The sequence below is a fragment of the Pomacea canaliculata genome, linkage group LG5 (assembly GCF_003073045.1).
Source record: "Pomacea canaliculata isolate SZHN2017 linkage group LG5, ASM307304v1, whole genome shotgun sequence".
Lineage (NCBI taxonomy): Eukaryota > Metazoa > Mollusca > Gastropoda > Architaenioglossa > Ampullariidae > Pomacea > Pomacea canaliculata.
In genome coordinates, this window is record NC_037594.1 from 4,151,804 (window position 1) to 4,173,611 (window position 21,808).

The 21,808-nt window shown below is 40.9% G+C and overlaps 1 protein-coding gene across 1 annotated transcript in view; it reads right to left on the reverse strand.

Annotated features, from left to right (window-relative positions):
• Positions 1 to 17,810, reverse strand: part of LOC112565157 (integrin beta pat-3-like) — a 26,672-nt gene extending 8,862 nt beyond the window's left edge. The window contains exons 1-13 of the mRNA XM_025240475.1: positions 17,511 to 17,810; positions 6,559 to 6,668; positions 6,166 to 6,260; positions 5,620 to 5,721; positions 4,732 to 4,813; positions 4,171 to 4,311; positions 3,284 to 3,380; positions 2,679 to 2,775; positions 1,770 to 1,862; positions 1,339 to 1,422; positions 948 to 1,028; positions 497 to 682; positions 18 to 94 (exon numbers count right to left, since the gene is read on the reverse strand). Coding sequence (XP_025096260.1) covers positions 18 to 94; positions 497 to 682; positions 948 to 1,028; positions 1,339 to 1,422; positions 1,770 to 1,862; positions 2,679 to 2,775; positions 3,284 to 3,380; positions 4,171 to 4,311; positions 4,732 to 4,813; positions 5,620 to 5,721; positions 6,166 to 6,260; positions 6,559 to 6,631 — 1,208 coding nt within the window. The 5' untranslated portion in view covers positions 6,632 to 6,668; positions 17,511 to 17,810. The remainder of the gene's footprint in view (positions 1 to 17; positions 95 to 496; positions 683 to 947; positions 1,029 to 1,338; positions 1,423 to 1,769; positions 1,863 to 2,678; positions 2,776 to 3,283; positions 3,381 to 4,170; positions 4,312 to 4,731; positions 4,814 to 5,619; positions 5,722 to 6,165; positions 6,261 to 6,558; positions 6,669 to 17,510) is intronic.
• Positions 17,811 to 21,808: the final 3,998 nt, after the last annotated feature.

Consider the following 21,808-nt stretch of genomic DNA (forward strand, 5'->3'; position numbering starts at 1 on the left):
GAATGAAAGCTACTCACCCAAGACATTTAGATTTGAATGTAAATTCCACATCATCTGCCTTCCTTGGGACAAACTCTATTTTGGATCTCAGTTTCTACGAAAAGATTAAAATAAAATATTTACTGTATTTACTGCAAACTTTCCCCCACCTCCTGGTCCTTTTCTAAAATTAAATAGTTACAATTTGCTGTAAGTAGATTTCACTTTTCGTTAGGAACCTTTGGTAACATTTCATAACAAGTAAAATAAACACTACAATATATGCACTTCACAAGAACCAAACACACTACAACCTTACCATAGACAAAAGATGTATTCCTGCAAAAGTTAGCTAGGATGAAATGGTCAGGATTATGACAGGTAGCAATCACAACCATAAGCATAAAAACATTGATACACTCTTCCTTTTAAGATAACCAAGCTTGTGGCTGTGACATAAACTGGTAGCAATAATCACACAGAGATTCTATTTTTTTCTGCTGACATCTTGACTCACATCATAGTTGTCACGAATAAGTTGGATAATGTTTCCTGATTGAGACTCAAGTGTCCCAACACTGGAACCAAGCAAAAAATTTTCCAGGCGCATATAATGAGAGACAACATCCGGCATCACAGCAAAAATAATGTTGGTGGACTTGTCACGCAGTTTGGATGCAATCTGGCTGACTGAAGGATAGTCCTGTACATAAAACCGAATGATCATAACATTATTTTCAGTAAAAATCCCTTTTTTGATATAGGCATATTTATTTGTTACTCAGTCCATCAATGTAAAATATTGCTATCAATATTAAATTTATTCATCGCTGCAAGATAGCAGCTCTTCATCAGATGCTTTACCACCACAGGCATGAGAATTTTTACTTTAGTAAATTTCACCTCATCCATCTCAGCAGTGAAATGAGTCTGTAGGTAAACAAGTTGGGCATTATTAATGGTCTTACATAAATTTTCTCAGCTGGATTATATGATTGCTCGGCATTCAAATGGCAATTTCCATCATAGCTTTTAGTAGCCCCACCAAGCTGAAACAGACAACCTTCTAACATAAGAATATATTACACCAATATCTTCTTCACTCTGTCTCTTGCACTTACTCGTCACACACACAGAATCACATCTACACTCACACCTACATACAGCAACACCCAATCTCCCACCCACACATATACAAAAAAAATTGTGAAATACACGATCAAATACATATATTTTTCTACGAAGTGTTGAAAGATACTCCTTTTGAATTCGTAGAAATAAAACTAAAAAAAGCTTAAGTTTTACATTTCTTATATATTTACATACATATATAAATAAGTATATATGTGTGTAAGTTACCAAGCCATCTCCAGCCACATGAAAAATAGAGTTTGAAGCATACACAATAATTCGCCGGCTACGTTCTCGCCATGCAATGTCTTTCTGAAATTAAAATAAGATTTAAAAAATGAGATAAAATGATGTTTCAAGGGAAAAGACGTGTCAAAAAGGGTTACAATGCCAATGAAACTCTCTTTCTATAATTACTGCTGCCAAGTGGCAGACTTGCGAAATCTAACTGTGGAAAATTTAAAAACGAAAAAACTATGATTTAGTTGAATTGGTTAAAAGACAATAAACTTATTTTTAATTGTATTAATACATTGATATTTTGTAAAGATGTTTTGGATTTGATTACTTTTCATCACCGTTTTCTACTGAAAATATTTTTAATTTTGCTTAAATTCATCCCAGCAATTACAATCTTATTTTGGTCATCATTTCCTCACCTCACAGGCAAGCGCTTGCATAAGACCATCCATCCCACCTTCTGAGTCATCAAAACTCTGGGAAACAGCTTTGATTGCTTCCTCCATCTTTGGCTGTATAAGAATTAATATATTTTAAACACATGCAGACATTTGTTTCCACCTGAGGTACAAGACATTCTAACCGCAAGAAGTAAGCCAGAGTGAAAAATAAATCTAGTCACTTGGCCTTTTGTTAAAAGGAGAATAATTTAAATATCTCTGCCAGAAAAACAAGGCCAGGATAAAATGTAAGCATCACTGACATCAAATTAAAAAAACATCCACATCACAGAAACCAAATAATGAAGAGCTCACCCTCAGCCTGCTAGTCAAAGGGACATAGTTCTTTTCAAAGGGGGAAAAAAGGTAAAGTGTCTAAAAGCCTAGAGGCCTCAGGGGAAGTTAACATAGTTTACCATATCTAGGGAAGGTGATTTGGAAGGTAGATCCCAACCTTCTCCTTGTATCATTACCTCCTCTGATAAATAATTAAGGTAGCACACCTGCTGGGCAGGCAGGGGGAGCTAACCAACCACAAGTGATAGCAGGCCTCAAAAAGGCAACTTTCTGCTCTGAAGTCAAGCACACTTGACAGACAGTAGGCTGCACTGCCACCCAAGTGACAGTAAATACATCCAATACATGACAACAGTCAGCCGAGAAACTTAATGCACTATGACGGAAAAGCCTCTACAATGCATGAATCTTGTCTACATTTTACATGGATCTAAAACTGCTGGACAGACCCCATATGTCATTATAGAAATTACTAACACCATCAAAGTATTAACATAAACAGTAATGAATATCAGAATATTCTCATTAAAGTATGATTTGCAGCAATGAACCAGAAAAGTAGATAATTACTTAAGAATAATCAATGCTCACAGCAAATTTATCGACATCTTTGGACAGAGGAAGCTGGTTGATGAAGTCATAAGGTGTTCTACATGATTGGTCTGGCAAAGGGCATCGATTCTTAAGCCTGCCAGTAACAAAACAGGAAAACTCTATAAACAAGTCCAATCTGTTTTGGCAGTGTTAAAAAAATTGACTTGTGATACAATAGGCATGAAAATGTAAGAAGTCTCTCAACGTGAAGTAGTTTTATACATACATCACTGTGAATACAGTTCTATACTTAAAAAAACTATGTACTATTACTATACTGAGATTATGAGTTTAAAGGCTAACCTGAGAGCAACATTTTTTCTTTAAGTTCATTTAAAAATAATAATTCCCAAATATGAGTAAACAATTATGCTTAACTTTCAAGACATAAGTCTTTAAACATCAGCATTAACACATGGCACTAGGAAAGCAGAAGAAAATTACATGCCACACTGGAGAGCTCTGTTGTGCGTTAGCCATATTTCTAAGAGCGTGTGGCTCACCAGAATATATTTTTGTGATACTTTAGGCTCTATTTCCAGCGATTTTTGCTGAGCACTCGGGTTAGACTTTTAACAAAGAAAGTAAACACAGTAACCTACAGCTGTTCCGACCAGGGCGAGTATGGCATCACAAATTTGTCCACAAATGTACCAAAACCTAGATTAAAGTTTTTGGTGATGTTTTCCAAGCTAGGAGCTGCACACAAAGAATATTATTTCTGATTAATCTAAATGCACAACATCTAATGCACTGTCATTATGTATGATGTACACTGAAAGACAAAAAGATTGTACATTACAGCAAGTGGTTTATCCTAACATGGGCAGTCAAAAAACAATCTTGAGCTGTTATAAAGCATCATATATATGGTTTACTGGTAACACAGACGAGCATATAAAGTCAACAGAAGATAAATCTGATTCCACTAAACAAGAACTATATGCATGTCCTATGAGGATAGTTCCACCACTTCCCAATAGGATTCTATGTCCTTGTGCACGGGACTAACAGGAGGAGGCTGTCCTTTGTTATTTAAGCCATATGACTTCTGAGGATGGCAAGTGTGAATTATCATTGTATGCAAGTCAGAATTGTGATTGTATGCAAGTCAGAATTGTGATTGTATGCCAGTCAGGTTGGTAATGATCTGCGATAAATGTGCTATAATGTTCATGGCTGTTGATGTTGTGTGATGCAGTCTTTATTTATTGATTACTTTTATTAAATTGATATTGTATTGTAATTATTGTTTATTCCAGAGTTGATAACTGATTATAGTGCAATTTTAATTTATCAATTTTTTTTGTGCTGCTTCTTTGGCAATATTTATGCTGCTTTCTAAATGCCAACGTTTAAACATTGCATCTTTTAAAATGTAAATATTAAAATGAATTCCTGCATCTTTGACTGGTTTGAAAAGGGCCAACTGAAAGATTGTAGTACTGGACAAGCATCATCTCTATTTCCTAAGATCCTGTGGACTCACGGATGTCACGGCCCAAAGCTATGAGATTTTTCTGCGCCTCTTCCTGCTCCACCATTGTGTAACTCAAGTCTAACAGAAAGTACAGATCCACCGGGTAGTTCTCAGCCTGGCGGAAGGTCAGACTGAAGGTGATTGGGTCATCTGAAAATGCAAATAAATGAAAAAATTACATGAGCTCTTGTGAGAAACTTTATTTCTTCCTTTTCTATTTGTTCTTTCTTTTTGTTCTAATAGCTCATTAGTTTACAATGGCTTTAAAATGTAAGAGTGTTAAATTAATGAATTAAGTTTATTCTTTATTTGATAATAACAGGAAAGAGGATAAAAGAGGAAACAAGGAATAACTTTCTCAAGAATGTACTTATTGAAAACATGCACATTTAGCGTAAGTTTTAACCTAAAATTTGATTTATTCACACACCTGTCTTATGAATGTGTGAAGGCAAAAATGCAATGGAGTTAAGTGAGAGTAGCAGTATAAAAAAAAAAAAGAAAAAAAAAGAAGAAAAATAAGGATAAAGGCAGGCTGAGAATTTTGCACTGGCATTTTTTGTCACTCACTTGGTCTGGCTGTAATATCCAGGACTTGAGGCTGGACTTGTATTGGCTCTTGGTCTTTATCGCCTCCTCGCACATTGTCACTCTGCAACCAAGGTCACACTGTTGAGAGAGATGTTTTCTATCAACACTACCAGCATGTTGACTACCTTCTTGAAAGCAGAAGTGTAGAAATAGTGCTGCTCCTTCAGGTTGTTCTTGGCCTTTGTTCTTGAACACTACCCTACTACCAGTTACAGCATCTGTAGTAGCACATGTGATATTATTGGATCTATTGTTCTGGTACCTCTCACTGGGAGAAGCACATGGACAGATGTGGCAGCTGACAGGGTTCTCCTCTCATGCATATTTTTGCTGATAGTGAGCAGGTCTTGCATGGGACAACCAGTTCAGCCTGTGCCAGACTCTAACCTAGTCATTGCTGCTGTTGCTTCACTCAAACCACCTTTTAAGTGGCAGAACTCACCATTCACACACCTTCATTAACCACCCTTCTGTGCATTTACTCTTCCTGCCAAAGGCCAAGAAAAGCTAACAGATTCTACTCGGGCCTTGATTCATTTCATGGAGTTAGTGCACTAGTTGCCTGAACTTAAATAATATCGATCTTCAATCACAACATATCTCACTTTCATCTGGATGTTCTTTGCTTGCGTTCTGCTTTGAGGTTTGGTCCTGATTGGTGGTTTACTTTCCAACTGGCATGATATATTCATTATTTTATTCTTTTGAATAAAAATTCTTGTAATGATTCTTATTCTCTGGAATGATCATGATAAGGATGGCAAGGTAATGACAATGGTGATGGAAATGAAGGTGAGGTGTTTTTACTAGTGGCAGTTGTGATGACAATGATGGATGAGAGGAAATGTGGGTATTGAAATAACTTACCTTTGTCACATTTAAGTCGCTCTTTAGCCATACAATATTATTTGGGCAAGTCGCCACTAGTCGATCATAAACGTCACATCGAGAAGACGTACGAGGAAAATTCTAAAGAATAAAAACAAAAGACCCAGAAAAAAATTGTACAAATTTAGTGGATTATAATCAATATATTAGTTCACTAGTAGAATCTATAAAGTAATTCTGACCACAATTTTATAGTATGAGAAGATCATAGACAAAAGCTTTATACTCTGCCAGAAAACTAAATGATTTGAAACATTCTCAGTTCTACAGAAAAATAAGCTTACTAGTCAATGCATTCGTAGCACATCTTCAAACACTCAAATTCTCAAGAAATTAACAAACCCAACCAGTGTCACAAAGGTACAAAACTATTTAACTTTAATCAAAAGTAAATTCTAATAATAAAAGCAACAAGTAGTGAAGGATCTGTTAATTTAAAAACAACAACAATAAAAAAACATTAAAAGAAGGATTTTTAAAATTTGTTTTATATTTGCTAACATATCTTCCATAAGCCCAGAATACCTCAGAAGCGCACCAAGCACAGACATTTGCTGTGCGGAGGCAGGCACTGCATGTTTCCAAATGGTGGCATGGGTTGCTGACTTGGGACTCTCCAACTGTATATAAAAATATATGAATATCTGTGGACAAACTTATCTCTACCTACTCACCCATCTGCTGACACAAACAGACGCATAAGTTCTGTGTGACATATGACGTGCATTGTTCGAGTGTGTCTATGGTGTGTGTAGGTGGATGGATGCATAGGAAAAATAAATAGAGCATCTATGGTGTCCAGAAGGAATAGTTGTGAGAGACTGGGTAATAATGCACTCAGTGACATACAATAAGAAGACATCTCTCTCTCTCACACACACACACACAAATTTACTTACGACAAACTTATGAGCTCACCTCTTAGTTCTTGAGCATTGCAGATGACTCCAAAAGTTGCTAAAAGCAACATTTGCAAAGATGAATCCAGCATTGTGTGGGTTCACAGAGCCTCACAAACTCTCGTAGACCTGTGAATATACACACCTTACTGACATTAAAAATATTCACAATTTTGTCAGCACCAAATCACTAAACCTCTTTGAACCTATGAATATGAAGTTGCTTACAAATTATGATAAACTGGGAATGATACTACTATTTAACAAACTTTATTATAACAATAAATAGAAGCCATATACTCAGAAAATATATCAGTATACATTCAACAGTCAAGAAAAATATGTACCAATTTATAACTTCTGTATAAAAGAGCCTAAAGGATAGATGCAATCCAATATGATGCGGTGCAGCTATCACTAGTTGGTTGGTAGTTTTGGTGGGAAGGTGCCTCCACCTAGAAGTGAATGCGCGTTGTAAGGGGAGAGGAAAAGGGGTTGGAGTACCCACAGAAAAAAACCCGACCGACGGCCCTGCGAATAAGTGTCACACACATGGAGTGCCCCGAGACAAGATCTGAATCCATGTCCTCTCACTGAAGTAGTGACAAGTGTTTTAACAACTACACTACTAGGCGCCCCTCTATCACTATAGTAACCACGACTGCTAACGGTCAAATACTTTCATAGGAGGTGAGCGAACGCCTTAATACAAGGTGTGGAAGAAGACCATGACCATCAGCTTGATAAGTAGCATTAAGGCATTTAAAAACCGACTACAGATGATTACAAAGTTTTAAGGACGATCCCTATAGTACGACCATGACGACTAAATGTCTTGAGGCTGTCGATCATATCTGATCAAAATAAGCAATTCAAAAAAATTTAGGTGGTGGCGGTGGTGGTGGTTGGGCGGTATATGAGCCTGTGGTTTAATTGAAAGCCTGAACCTACTTACCTACCAAATATTTAAGATGATATTTCGTTAGGTACATGTATTGCTCACATTTGTTCGCATGCGCGCATGGAGAAACAGGCATAAGAAACTCGTCACAAATTTAAGGAGTATTTATAATACATTTAAACTTTAATAACGGGGTATTATTATAAATGTTAAGACGCGATCAAAATAAATATGTCGTTTGTTCAAACCCTATCCTGAAAAAAAAGTGATTCACAAGCGCCATCGTTCTCTATTTATCTTCTGAAATCCAATTCTCCAAATTTATTTGGATCATTTAAAAAAAAAAAAAAAACTAAACAAATAAAAACGAAGCACGTACTTCGATCGCGTCCTGTTGAATACCTCAGTATGTCTGGCAAGGTTGCGACCGACCTTTGACCTTCGAGGTGGTCTGACACCTGATATGTCGTCTGCAGTGTCGCCAAAAACCGACTCGACACCGTTTAGAATGTCAGGTTAAAATACTTACAGTAGTTGGTTGTCAGAATATCTGACTGCTTCGACATTGTCGATGCCTTTGTGTAATATATACTCGTGTTGTTGCTGTTCACACTATCATCTCTCAAACTTCAAAAAAAAATTTTTTTTTAAATAAAAGAAACAATAGATAACACTGCAAATACTTTTGTCTAACTCACTTTCACCTTTACACTCACAGTGACAATGGCAGCGGCAATTAATGTTGTTTTTTTTTGTAGTTGTTAACAATTGAAACTTCGTCATGTGAGGAAAAATTGTAAGAAAACAAATTTGTAAAACAAAGTGTCTTAATTTCGTTTTCCGTTTTCGCCAGTTGAACAAGAAAAACTGGACTCCCTCTCAGGAAGAAGGGGAAAAACAGGAAGTATCAATCGCCAAAAAAGTTTTTAAACTACAAATTAGCGACCTGTCCTTTGTTCTAGCTTCAGGAATGGGTGGGGCGCTCGGACATCCGAAATGCTGGTGGGAGAAAAGCCTGTATAATTATAAGGAACCTCTGTAACGAAGGGTTTCCGCATGACGTGAGTTGAAAGTCATGACGCCATCTTGGTAGTCCACCTCTCCATGATATAAAATGAACATGGAGATCAAGTGTGTCAAACACTGAATTCATTACAGTTACCTGTACAATAAGGCATCAAATATCGACATGGCGTCTCATGCTGTCTTGACTTCAACAATATGTTTCTTAATCAGTCTAAGTAATCAAACACTATAGAAGCTGAAACTCATGTAAAGGTCTGTCTATAGGCTTCCAGGAAAATATTCAAGTAAATGCCAGAAATCAAACTAAACAAACCCTGTTTAAGCTTTTAGACCGTTCTGCGACATAAACCAGACAATACTTTAATAATTGTAATTGTTTTCAATTGTTTATTCCGACGTATAATGATATGAACACTTTCAAAGATGTCACGCTATAGGACGAGCAAGATTGATTATGTTTGACATTACTGCGAAGTGTAGTCTTGCAGCAAATTTTAATAATGCATACAGTTCGATTCTGGACTATGAATTATTTATTTTTTCATCCCAATAGGAGGTACAAAGCATTTATTATATGCAAAGTTACTGCACCCTATCCCCTTCTAAACTCCACCTGGAAACCTCCCGGGTAGCCTGCCGGTCACAAGCCCGGATGAAGGAGGAGGGTTGGGTGTGGGGTTAGCAACCCCACCCTGTAAAAAGACCTCTGCTATAGAAACCGGAAATACATTTTGCGACCCTATTCTCCACTGGGGGTGATTAGAAACAAGAAGAATTCCCTAATACTCGATCCTATCCCAGCAGCCATCATGTGGTCAACGAGACTGCGATTATCTCTCGTGTGTCGGCAACCACACTAAACACGTGATACCGAAGCTGTCAAGTGATAATTATGGCTAGGGTTTGATGGAACCCCCGGTTTCAGCTAATTATGTGCCGCCATTGGCACGGATCGATTAAGTGGCTTTTAATTGCCGAGAGTTTCAGAAACACAAAACAGAGGCAATGCGCGTGATATATATATTCCTCATAAAAAGTTAAGGGCCTAATAGAAAATAACTTATAAAACCCAGTCGCAATAAGTGTGACTGTTCTTGTTATTTATACTTGGATTTCATCATTAGATAATTAAAGGGTTTGTACAACAGTTTTATTCTAAGATATGTTCAGTGAAACAACCCCTTCCATGAATCAGAAAGTCACAGGGATTTTCAGTGCACTCTGACACACCCACAAACGTGTTTGGCTGGCATTTGCTGCCACACCTTCAGTATATCTTTCTGGCATGCTGATCAACGTGCTGATAACGTCGACAACACCCACAACGACATCACTACGACACGAGTAAAAACAACAACAGAGTGAGCCTGATGGCATAACTTTTACCAATTTTTTTACAAAAGCAGTGGGCAGTTGGGTTTTAAAAAACTTTCACTTAACTGTACACACTCAGAAATGTCTGCATCTATATTTTTGCTTAATAACCTTTTTTTATAATAAACTCTATAATGACCCATGAAAAAGAAGTGTTTGTGACCTTTACGAACTTAAGACACATTAATATCTTACTTGTCTTTAACGACCTAGAGAAGACCTTTGACCCCAATGTTTGTACTTTTGACCTGTTGGGATGCATAGCAGCAGGACATGGAGGCTTCCAGCATGAACACAGCGCGCAAATTTCTTTGACATCCTCTCAACTCGAGTACAAATCATTTTGCTCAGTCTGCAACTATCGACTCTCTTAAACTTTGTATTAAAACTCGGGTGAGTCTCGTTCTCTAACACCCACCCACACAGATGTACAAGGCTGAGCTGTAAAGTCTTGTTTTGGAGGTGAAGGCGTGTGTGGGGGCGAAGATCGAAATTGCGTAGGTCAGGTTGACATATACAGCTCGGCCTGTTGTCTTGACCTGTGACCTTTTTTCCCTCTGCCTACACGAGCCAGGTGTTACTTCTCTTTGAAGGCGGACAAAGATCAAGCAAAAGATGTTACACCAAAAGCTACTACTACGAAAACCATCGGCGTCGGCTTGTTTTCTGATAACCTTGCAAGCAGACTATTCTAGCAAATAAGAAAAGCAACCTGTTCCTCTTGCACTCCATCGGTATACCAATAAAAGCCAGTAATGGCGGGAAGAGATGCGCCTAACCCCACGCCCTTTATGTCGCATCCCATCTCTGCCATTCTTTCTTTCTTTTTTGCTATTCGCGATTTTTTTCCCCTATTCGTTATTTTTTAGGTCGCTATTCGTTATTTTTATTCCTTTTTTTTTTGGGGGGGGGAGATGTTTCTTCGTCCATCTGCCAATAGTAAGAGGCATAGCTCTCCACGTTTTCCTCTGTGTAGTGTTTGATAAAGGAAAATTTGAGTGAGGAGACACATCATGCTGGGAAAACAGAACGAGCGAAAACAGGAGAGAGAGAGGATAAACAGAGCAAGTTCTGATTCATTTTGAGCTTCATGAAAGAATCTCACGTTCGAAAACTCATTTTAGAGGAAATAAATGATGAGTATACTTCAGAATGACAAAATCTGTGTATTATAGCACAACAGATGTTGCAGCGAAAACACAACGTATGCAGGCGAACTATTGATGTGGTAGTCTCCAGCCTGGTGACAGCCGATCCTGTAAAGCCCAGGGTTTTGTGTTTCATAAGAAGCTTATGATTGTATCGAAGTTCGCCCTCCCTTCGTTTTCCTGGGCCTGGTGATACCACGAACTTGTATTACTGGACTGCTGCCAGACGATTTTTTTTTCCAGTTAACTACTAAAACGAGGCAGGAGGGTACAAAGCTTCCGGTTTATTCACATTGTTTAGGCTCGCCGAGACAAACAGCAGACAACCGTGCAAGAGGCTAAGCTTTGGTCTCGGCAGACAGACAGCAGTCCACCTATACAAGTCCGTGATGCTACAAGCAGACGCCCTTAGACTCCATCCCGATATTATAACATCACTGACAGTGTACCGTCCATCACTTTCCTGTCGTTATCCTACAGTCCCTCCGAACATTGTGACAAGCTGGTCATTTACGCTGACAAAAGTTCGTCGTATTAGTAGATTTGATGTAAGAATACCTTTCTCCACGTTCAGGTAAGCTTCAAACGGGAAGGCACGAGAAAACGCGTGAAGTCAGGTGACAGGGTCACGTGACGTGGCGCGGTGCGTTGTGATGACGGTTGCACGCTTGTGTCTGATGAGCTTTCCTAATGCGGTGTAAGCGATACACTATCAAGTTCACGTTTTCTGTGGGCCGGTGGGCCATCGGAAACCGATCAATCGAGCAGACGACAGCCTCGGTGGTGTGAACGCCCGTTTGCAGGCTTGTGGACATGGCCACGCCATCGTACAAGTGTAGGAACTCTGGCAATGCCTCCCCTTCGTTTTGTTCGCTCTCTCAGCTTTTTTTTTTTCTGTTCGCCACGATGCGTGTTCTTGTATCAGGAGTACGAAGGACAGGCTGAAACAACTGTATAAGGGCGGAGTCAATGTATCTGGGACAGATAACGGACACCTCACTTTTGTGGAGGAGGTGTAGGCTGGGTTTAGAGCAGGGGTGGGCAATTAATTTTACCAAGGGGCCGCATGAGAAACTGGGATGGTTCTAGAGGGCCGGACTAATATAGTTAACTCAGTTTTACCCAATACTGTATATATTATATATACTGGCGGGCGGACCAGCGGGCGGGCCGGTCAGAGACAGGAGGCGGGCCGGATCCGGCCCGCGGGCCGGCGTTTGCCCAGGTCTGATTTAGAGGAATGAATGAAGTTGCATGGCTAGATAAACTTATGTCTGCGTACTTCTCTTCATTGATTGTCAAGTTATGAGTGATGTCCCACACGTTTCCATGCATTTATTGATACACTAACGGTCTTAAAAACATCGATGTTATTTACTATCCAACAATTTAGCCAAATAAACAGTGTTTATGGTTAACTTTATCCACAAACTATTTAGCACTGGACATCAATTTCTGATCGCTGACAATTCAACAAAAAAGTATTCATCGAAACCTAGGAAAAATTCCCAAATGTTACTAACAAACAAATAAGTTGCTCACAAGCCAGGCATATATATTGATAAAATCAAAAGGAATTGTAAGCCTACTAATAAGAATAATGCAAGAAAAAAAACGTGTTTCCTTTGTGGGTCTATGATTTTGCAAAGGTTGAAACCGACACATACTCAATTTTCCTTTTTGTAAGCTACTAAACTATTTATCAGTTTATTTAAAATTGTACCCGCATTATTTTTCGCAATAACCTATGTAACCTATGTTTGTTGTGGTTGATCTTATAAACTTTGTACTTGTGCCTCTTTAGTTCTGACTGGCTGCAGGAATACTACTATCCGAATCTGGCAAAAAATGTGCAAACAAAAATCTGCTCCGACAGCACTGAGGTTCAAGGAGGGGACTGTTCCTCGAGTAAACATGAACAATAGCTAGGACAAATCTTTAAAGCTTTTGTAATGTCACAAAAACATTTTAAAAGACAATTATCAGCTGGTGGCTTATTGGCCTTTGGGCTCAGCTCCTACACAAGCACTGGTGTTGCAGCTACCTTCAACAGCTTTCCACGCGTTTGCAGATTCCGGCAAACATTATAATCCCACATGACACATCAGCACACAACCCACAATTGACAGAAGCAACGAGGACATCTGCCACAGCATTTGCTTCCATCGCTTCCTCCCACATGCCTAACATCACAAAAAGGAAATAAAAGATGGGCACAAGCTACACTTTGTGTGTGTGAAGATATTTATGCAGATTTATGAAAAAATGGTGCATGCAAGGGACACTTTAAATAGTTCCCACCCCCTTCTCCATTTCCTGGGAGAGGGGAAGGCTATTGGAAAAATGCCCGAAGATTAGCTCGCGAGACCTTTGGCACACTGCCTCAAAATGGCTTCTGGACACTTGGAATATTTATATAGAAAAACCGGGTCTCCACCTTCTTCTGTATGCAGTTTGCAAACAGCTGTTACTGTCTGTACACATAGGAGGACCAGAGAGGGGTACTACCCGCTTTAACACCTCGCTCCAGCGCTTCGGGACAGGAGCGATATGGCCACAAAAAGAGGGGAAAGGGGAATGTTACTCTAACCTCCACATACATGAAACTCAGGATGTGAACATCGATTTCCTTATCTTCTATTTGAAACGAGTGGGCAAGTATGTCATGGAACGCTTCAACTGATCATTAAATTCTTTGATCGAGCGATTGACTCAATAATCTGAACGAGACAAGGACATGGCTCCGATAGGGGGACCCACTTCCCAAAGGCTGCTGAACCCGGCGGGGTCATGGGAGGTCGAGACCGCCACTGACGACGCGTTTGACACGAAGGAGGGTGGTCATCAGAATAACGGCCCATCGCTCAACGTGCCGATCAACGGGCTGTCGTTCATGGGGAACAGAGACAAATTATGCTTATTTCCCAGCATGCCCTGACGTCAAGTCCGTAAGCTTTATTACCATTCCGCACAGGCATCTCCCACTGCACTGAGCATGCGTAATGTATAGGCGCATTTATGCAATACAATACCCAAGGGACAAAAAACATAGCCATTCAAAAAAAAAAAAAAAAAAAAAAAGACCCTGCCGGTCATATCTCGCTCGATTTTTATTGGATATCAGACGAAGCGGGTCCATCATCGCCAGCTGTCGTCCGCTTTTCCGGAACAGTTATCTGTTCGCTGCTCCTCCCTCCCCTCCCCCCTCGTGAAGTCAACGGTTGCAACGTTCAAGCAATTGATTCGACGATCGATGATTCACAAGCACGCGCGAACGTGAGCAGGCATACACAGGCCAGCACGTGCGAGTACATGCACGTGAAAGAGAAGAGGTGTGTGAGTGAGTGGGAGGAAGCGGAGAGGAAAAAAGACGCATGAGCGAGAAGGCCGGAAGTTGGGGGGAGGCACGAGACGTGACGATGGACCGTCCGATGCGCTTGAGCAGTCCCGTATCACGTGGCAAATGAGACAAAGCTTTACTAACGGCAATTTTCGACCACACACTCGTCGAAAAAAAGTGTTCACATATTCAAGCTTTGCTCACCTTTAAATACAGTAAATAAAAAGTGAGTGAGTGTTCTATTAACACTGTGTTCTGGAACTATCTTCTATTAACGCTTTATTAATGTTCTTTAATTCTAAGCTTTATTTCATATTAGTCACGGGATAAAATCATCTCTCTGACCGACATCAAAGTTACCCCACCCGTTTCCGTGGTTTGGTTTCGGAAGAAAGTCATTTGATCGAAAACAAACGGGGAACTCTTTCCTGTTTCCGTTTTCATAGTACAGGTCACGTGTAGGTATGTTCAATGACACTAGAAACGTTGGCTAGCAAACTGGGATAGTGTGCAAATATTTTATAAACATTTTAGCTGAGTGCCATGCTTAGCATGCAGATAGCAGGACTGTGTACTTGGTAGCCGTGCCGGTTACTAAATATTGTCTCCCAACATTTCACACACAGCCTTTATTGCATCTTCCCCTCAACCCCTCTGTCTCTCCCCCATCATCCCTACCTAGATGTTTTATCAACAAAAATATAACAACAAATCTGTGAAAGAAACTTGAAGAAAAACGTAGGTGAACATTCGGCTTATTTCTCAGAAGTTGACTCCAAGGGTTATTCTCCCCAGCAACACAAAGTTTATACAGTAATCTAGTGGACTCTGATACAACGATTACTCATATAAAGAATGCTATCTGAAAGCAGCTGAAGTTAAGGGAGGTGCAAACCCTGATAGCCAGATTATTTCTCATAAAATATGAGCTTGGATCAAGCACCGTTGATGTTCTTTAACATTGCTGTAATTTATGGTTGATGGTTTAAAAAGTTGCTTTATTAATTATAATAACAGCTTTTTTTTTTCTTGCCCATTTCCTCGCCCAAAAAAAAGCATGGGCATTTAACATGAAAATGAAGCCCCAACCAGAACGGATCAAACATGAGGAGGAAGGCACAGAGACCTGAAGCAGTAAGGTGTATACAATGTAAAAAGCTAGTGAGGCAAGGTACATTCAGTATACAATCTACTACACAATGCATATTTTAACAAATTTTAAGTGTAGATGACAGTGAGCAAACCAAGTCACATTTTTCCTTTTCCTAAATAAGCGAGAAGATAAAAGAATATAGCACTAGTTCATAAGAAATGTTTTATCCGGAGAAAATGATGTGAAGAAGAACGGGACTAGTAGGTATGCTCATATCCAATACTCTCGAATATTCTTTGAAACAAATCCCTTTGAGACTAACATTATATTATTCTTGCATGGGGGAGGCAGTTGGGAACGAAAAACGAGAACATTTCAATGGCGCAGTTCTGTACCGACAGACCCATGCAAAAGAATTTAAATTTCGCTTGCAGGGGTGAGATGGTGGAGGAATAAAGTCCCGCACATGAATCACCGTTTGCTACAACAACAGTGATTGCTGGAAACTGGATCCCTCTATTGTTCTCGGGATGCTCAAGTACAGACGGATGGCACCCAAACCTGGGAGCCAGCATCTGATTACTAGAGAAAATCGGACCTAAGCAGTACAAGACCATGTACAGGAATAAACAAAACAGCATTTGAAGTCTGAGTGCAACTAAACACTGATAAACGCAGGCGCATCTTCAGATAACAAACCATATCCATCAATCAAGCGTTAATATTTGAATTTAAATAATAAATGAGTGCTCTTTGAGCTTGCTTGCTGCAGCAGGGCGATATCAAGTTTCAGTCAAACAAAGTTTAAGTCTGTGAGGAGGATTGCTCTGAATAAAGATGACGCTGATAAGGATTTTTTTTTTCGCCTCCGTTTTCTTCCTTCTTTCCAACCATTTCCTCCTTCTTTCGTCAGTGCAGCCACTGCTGTGGGTTAACATCACGGGTTTCAGATGACGATAAAGAGCAGAATAACCCACCCACCAGACACCACCATTGTGCACAGTGATATCGTTCACGCCAGAGCAGCAGCAATCTTGATTACCAAAGCAAAACTATTTCCCCCAAAACAGTGGGTGGGCTTGGGTCTGCCATCGTGCTCGGTGGTGGCTCTCACAGGTACTGTCTGCTGTACACCTCGCTCTCCTCTCAACACACGGAAAACAGTTGGCGACCTGCGACCTGTCAAGGTAGTATAGGAGTGGCCGCAACTTCTTTCCATACTTTGGCTGTGACGACACCAAGTCCGTGTCCTCGCGTGTGTCAGGTTCGAGTCGCCGGCTAACAAGGAGACAAGGAGATCGGCCTGCAAGCTCTGTCCCCCGGCAAAGCCATTGTGAATGAAGGAATGTATGTTGTGTGTATGTTAAGGTGTGCATACATACCGGCTAGGTGGGCGGAGAAAAGCGCATTGTGATGTGCTAGTTCAGGTGACTGCGACATAAACGGTGACTTGACCTAGTTTTAGGTTCCTGCCCTACATGCGTAAACATGGTTACGTGGAAACTGTAGTGTCTCTGAAAGATGATCCCTTTATCCGACACTGTTTGGCAATCTGTACTACTCAGTTGACACTGTTGTATAAAATGGTGCAAACATACAATACCGGTCAATCACTGGGTCGACCCAGGAAATTGGGAACAAACATCATAGTAATTAAAGGCACACTTCGGACAGGGACACCGTTCGTACAACTTAAATTAAAAGTGATGAGCGAGACACCTGGGACTTTCAGGGTTGAAGAGATTAATTAGTCTTGACAGGTCTATCATGCTGCACGAATTCTAAGAGAGAGGACAAACGACCCACCTGACACTGTCAATGTCTGATCGTTAGCTGACAAACCTAGATAATATCGCGACTGTAGATAGCTCCAACACACCTAAGTTTCAAAAGGCCCCTGACCCTGAGTATATATATACACGCGTGCATGTGTATGTGCCTATGTCTGGCCCCATCAGCGTCCCATCGTCGGCTGCCATGCACCCCACACATAGCGAGACATCACAGGACAGGAGGCGAGACACCTGTTCGTGTTGACATGCCCCGCGGCGGTACAACTCGTCTAAATGCTTCACAATTCATTGCTTACCTGTCGGAGGAGGTCAAGGCCCGCAAAAACTGCCGCAGAAGTGCACTCACAGCTGGTATTTCCACGACAGGAGGCGAAAGTCGGGTATGTACATCCACCCTGCCACTTCTCGACGCACTGAGGGGAACGACTTGAGCCCGGCGATGAACACCAACACGGTCAACAGGCTAGGCCTTCTCTCGCCAAGTCTCGGCTCACACCGGCGAGTCGAGACTGCAGACTCAGAGATCCCTCGTCGACACTCGTCGCACCAACAACGCACGTCTGCGTACAGAGTGTGATAATATTATACATATATATGTCGGCTCGTCGGCTTCGACCGTATTCCGTTTTGGTTGGTTGGATGTTCTCCCTTCGGCTGCTTGAATATTTATTAAAATCAATGTTGGCGAAGCAGGCTGTAAGTCAGCTCCTGGTATTTATAGCGCGGCAGTTAAGAAAACCGTTGCGCCTATTTCGTAATGATTTATAACGCGCGCACACACACACATATAATTAAATGAAAGCTACAGTCCATTAATGTGTATTTTAGGACATTTTGATAATAGTTATCTGGGATCGAATTTTTTTTCACAAAGTATAAAGTGACTACAATAGTCTTCCAATGGAAATAGAGTTGTCATCCAGCTAGTGATTGTGCCTTTTATATTGTACGAGGAGTAAAGATACGGAGTTACTTAAAGGAAGACGGTAGCCAGGTGTACAACTGGTTTAGCTTGTTAGTCGACTGTTCAGCATTGTACTCTGCACCTGGCCCCAGCCCATACTGCCTCACTGACTACAAGTTACATGGGACATAACTCTTACAAGAAGTTGCGTGTTTCTATTATCTCCCTTAAGAATGCCTTTCTGCCGTCGTCCGCGTATATCAATTATAATCTCGTGTAATATATTTATTAATTTCTTTTGGACGATTATGCATTTTACATTTTATTTTCAGGCCACTATCTTTTCGGATTTATTCTAAGATACGTTAAATACACCCTGGACTTGTGATGCGAAAGACAAGGATAGAGAAGTTGCACTAAAGGTAAATGATTCCATAGTTTTGTGAAGAACGGGGAATATACTTACCGTGCCTAAGGAAATGCACAACCCAACCTCTGTCTATCTACCAACTGTACCTTAAAAATTGGGGTACTCACTTCTGCCTAAGGTAGGGTGGCCAGGATAATTGTCTAGGTCGGAGAGGACCTTCAGCTTGCATTGTTACCCATTACAGATCGTCCCCAAAGGTGCATAATTATTCTTATAATGTAGATGGCCGGTAATCCGGCGTTGTTGTTAGTTTTGGCGGGGCTAGCGGATGATTGTTTTTGGCGGGATCTGCTGAGACATGGCTAAAAAAGGATGCTCGGCAGTGATTGATAGGGTTAAAACTCCTAATGGTCCCGATCGTATCGGAGCATCGCGAAAAGTTTACCCTTCCAAGAGGTATATAAGGGCAGAGCTGGGACAAAACGACAGAGCAGACGACAGCGGATCAGAGAGGGAGCACAGACATGCGACGCAGCCGTGACCAGTGTGAAAGCATTAAAGGGTTGAGCACCTGATGAAAGTTCCTGCCTTTTGTTCGAGTGTTGGACTTGGACGTGTGTTGTTGCCACTCACATCAGCCCCACCACTCGGCTCATCATTCTGTCTCTTTTTCTTTTCTTGCGTGGCCTGCGTCACCAGGTCATGTAATGAGCCAGCTATCTTGGCGAACCCCTTGATAAATCGCGGGTAGTAACTGGCACATCCCAGGAAACTGCGTAACTCCGTGACAGTCTTGGGCACCGGCCACTTCTGTACTATCTCTACTCTTCCCGTTGCACAACTGACACCTTCAGCGAAAATGGTATGGCCTAAGTAAGTATGACCTCTCGCCGGAGGAATTGGCACTTATCTAGCCGCAGCTTTAACCCAGTCTCCACGATGCACCCCAAGAGCCGATCGAGATGTGGTAAATGTTCGTCGAATGTTTTGGAGTATATCAAGAGATCGTCTAGGTACACAAGAAGGAATGAAACTGTGGCTCTCCACAATCAATCACCTTCTGGTCTAGCAAGTCTTTGATGTGATCTTGCACTTCCGTTAGCTGGTGCGGTGGGGTACGTCGGGAGGGCAGCGCGACCGGAACCTCATCTATGGTACGCAGACGATGGAAGACAGTATCCTGGGTCCGTCGAGTCCCTAGCAAAACCAGCCGCATGCTTCTTCAACAGCGCCTGCAGTCGTCGATGTTGAACATTTGCAAGCAGAGTACACCACAGAGTCAAGGACAAGGGGTGTGAAGAGCAGATATCCCATTCTTCTGCCGCTTTGAAGCTGTCATGATAAATCCAACAACATGCCCACACAATTTCTTCCTCTGTAGCAAGGTGAGGGGTAATAATAAAGACAGGGAGCAACGCCCTTAATGTTCCTAGACCAGCTTCATGTCCGTTAACTAGTATTTCTACTTGAAAGGCGCGTGAACAAAACGTTTCGAATTGTGTAGTTTCATGGGGAACAATTGCAACACTTGTTTGCTTTTTTTTTTTTACTTCCGTTACAATCAGGCCTGACGAGGGGAAGGGAGAACCGGGGGCTGTGAAGGGGGTCAGTAAAATATTTCCCTTCTTCTTTTCTTTTTCTTTTAAGGAAAAGTTGACGGAACATTCCTCACTATGGTGATTCTTTTTTCTTATGGTATACTACAACTTTGATCCTTTACCGTCATTTTTCCTCGTTTACTAACAACTCACTTTTATACAACTTTATGTTCAAGTAGTGGTGTAGATCCTAGTGCACTTGTCCTAATTTTTGCAGTCTGAATGTTACTGAATGAAATGTAGATGTTGACAATCGAATTGTAAGCATATTGTTATATATTGGGCAAATAATTTACGATTGCAATTACAAGGGGCTCAGAGAGGTCGTCTATCCTCGGGCCCGTGCTGGTTATCGGTGGTTCTGGTTACAATTTCAGGTAAAAGACTGCGGGCATGTTTTGTTTCCAGGTTAACATTCGTGTAGCTATAGAATTTAGCCGAACAGTCGCACAAGCTGAATGCTAAGGCTTAGCAGACAGCTAAAATGACTAGGAAAGGTTAGGATTTGAGCTAGCAAGACAGATCATCCGGGTTCTGGAACTATTTGCACGGCGTGTTTCTAACACTTGAAACTTCTCTAGACAAGCAAATTATAAACACTTGGAAATCTACACTTGATTATCTATTTAGGTGAAAGCCTAAAAGTGTTTACAATTAGAAATGTCTATTGCAACAGGCACTTAGATGGTTTCGGGACGTCACGGGCCTGTATGTGTTGGCTAAATACACCCACAGCTGGCCGTCTACAAATACTTCCTTTGTGAGAGTGAATGGAGCATTTTATAAAATGTATTTTCCGCTTAGGATTTATTATTTTATTTATGTTATTTTAAAGTCTGTAAAAAAGACCACCTTCCGTCACTACTCTATTAATGAAGACGAAGTGATGTTTCAGTGCATGTCTTGATGTAAGCAATAATTGCTTTACTTTTGATAATGCATCAAACCCTGGTATCAGTATATTTCTAAAGTTAATAATTCTAGTTTGCTTTTCATCTTATGATAAGGTGATCGACATCCCGATTTAGGCGGAACAGTCCCGCCTTTGACCGCGTGCCCCGCCTACTCATAGAATGTCCCGCTTGTATTTACAAATCTGATTACCGTACATTGATTCGCATCCGTGCCTTTCGGTTTTGGCTTTTGTCTATCGCAGTTTGATTAATAATTTCAAATTTGTCTCCTTTACTGCCTTTCATAGGAACTTCAACCCTCCCCACCCCGGCTTTCCGTTCTTTGTCGGTGACGACACCATGATCGGCACGCGTCCGGCTTTTGTTCTCGAAATGTCTGATCACATATTACGATCACAGCCAGAGACTTTCCGTCCCTTTGTAACTTCCCTCTACCTTACCATTTGACTTTATTCCCTTTTAATTTTTTTTACCGCGAGCGCAAAGCAGAGGGGTAAATAAAACAGAGAGGAAGACAAAGGAGACACTGAAAGTGAGAGAAGAAGGATGACAACCAAAATAAAAGCGAGGATAAAAAAAAAAAGACAAAGAAAGGGAGAAAGTATGTTTTCTTCATCAGAGCTTAATGATGTGATGTTTGTAATCACTTGTACTCGGCAGTGCTAATGATGTGCAGTAAGGTACGGCCTTGCTCCGGATGTGGCCAGCGCTGGCGATACACAACACTCGCGCTGCCTTGCAGGAAGTGGCCTCCGTGTCCACAAAGCTGCACGCTTGTTTTTGTGAACGAAACCTCAGGCCACATTTT